We start from the raw sequence: 1,271 nt of genomic DNA on the forward strand, positions 1-1,271 counted from the left end.
AGCAGGGAGCACATCACGCAGAGGGTCAGGGGACAGAGCTGGCTGTCCCCTGGTCTGCCACCGTCCCCCTGCAAGACCCTGGGGTGTCCCAGTCCCACCAGGGAAAACCATTCCCTCCTCCCCTGCAACTCCCAGCCTGTGAAAGCTGCACAGGTCAGGGGGTCCTGAGGGTCCAGCAGCCCCTCCCAGCATCCCCTCCCAGCTTCTTTTACCCTTTTACCCAAGGGTAAAAGAAGCCTGGAGATCCAGCTGGGAATGGAGCAGGGCCAGAGGGACCGGCCATCTCCAGAACCATCGCTGGGGAGAGGGGCTGCCTTGGGTGGGTGCCCCCACGCAACCCCATTCCTCCATTTTCTCCCCCACCCCAGGTGATGGGGAGCTCAGGGAGACCCCTCAGGAAGGGTCCAGGTATCCCGGCCAGGGTGGTCAGGGGTCACCTTACCTTGGTGAGAGATTTGAGCCCCAGCGCTGTGACAACTGCCCCTGTGGTCGCGCTCACATAGGCTGTCCCCAGCTGGCTGCAAGGGCAGGAGGTGACACGGATGAGCCAGGGTCCCCCCAGTTTCCCAAAGAAAGGGGACATCATGCCCTTCAACAGCACCAGGACACCTGGGTTCCTCTCTCCCACCAACAGCCCCATCTCTGGCTGCGCCAGGTCCCCATCAGCCCATCTCGCCCCCTCCCCAACTCTTCAAGAACTACTCAAGACATCCCCCCTGGCATTTTGGGGTGCCCGGGTCAGAGGGATGCTCACCTGGGGGTGATGGGCGCATCCCCGCTGCGGTTGGTGTAGTTGACGATGGCGTTGAAGGACTGGTTGACCCACTGCCAGAAGAGCACGGCCGGCGTGGTCCTACCAGAGAGAGGATGTCACCCATGCTCCATGGGTGCACTGCAGGGTAGGGGACACGTGTCCTCTCCTCATCCCAGGACCTGGGGTGAGGACGGGACGGGGTGAGGACGCGACACGGTGCGGATTGAATGGGTACCTGTAGAAGGTCAACATGCAACCGGTGATGGTCATGTTCATGGGGACCTGGGCGGACATGCGCCCTACGAGGAGCATCTTCTCGCCCGTGTCGGGGTGGAAAGCCGAGTCATAGATGTACTTTGCCCGCCAGAGCTGGTCCTCCGTTAGACCCGGGGGTACCGTGCCCGCCCTGCCGGGTGAGCGCAGCACCTGTTGGGGGACCCTCTGCCAGCATCCGAGTCCTACCTGGTCCCTCATCCCATGTGGGGTAGCTGGGTGATGCCTTGGGGGGACACCCACC

The 1,271-nt window shown here is 62.9% G+C and overlaps 1 protein-coding gene across 1 annotated transcript in view; it reads right to left on the minus strand.

Annotated features, from left to right (window-relative positions):
- The window catches only part of LOC104507407 (sideroflexin-1-like), a gene marked incomplete at its 5' end in the record, with an annotated part of 3,020 nt that extends 1,860 nt beyond the window's left edge, over positions 1–1,160 (minus strand). Inside the window, 3 exon segments of the mRNA XM_010148670.1 lie at positions 397–518; positions 755–853; positions 990–1,160. Coding sequence (XP_010146972.1) covers positions 397–518; positions 755–853; positions 990–1,160 — 392 coding nt within the window.
- Between the last annotated feature and the right edge of the window lie 111 nt (positions 1,161–1,271).

Source organism: Eurypyga helias, unplaced genomic scaffold, assembly GCF_000690775.1.
Source record: "Eurypyga helias isolate BGI_N326 unplaced genomic scaffold, ASM69077v1 scaffold34193, whole genome shotgun sequence".
NCBI lineage: Eukaryota > Metazoa > Chordata > Aves > Eurypygiformes > Eurypygidae > Eurypyga > Eurypyga helias.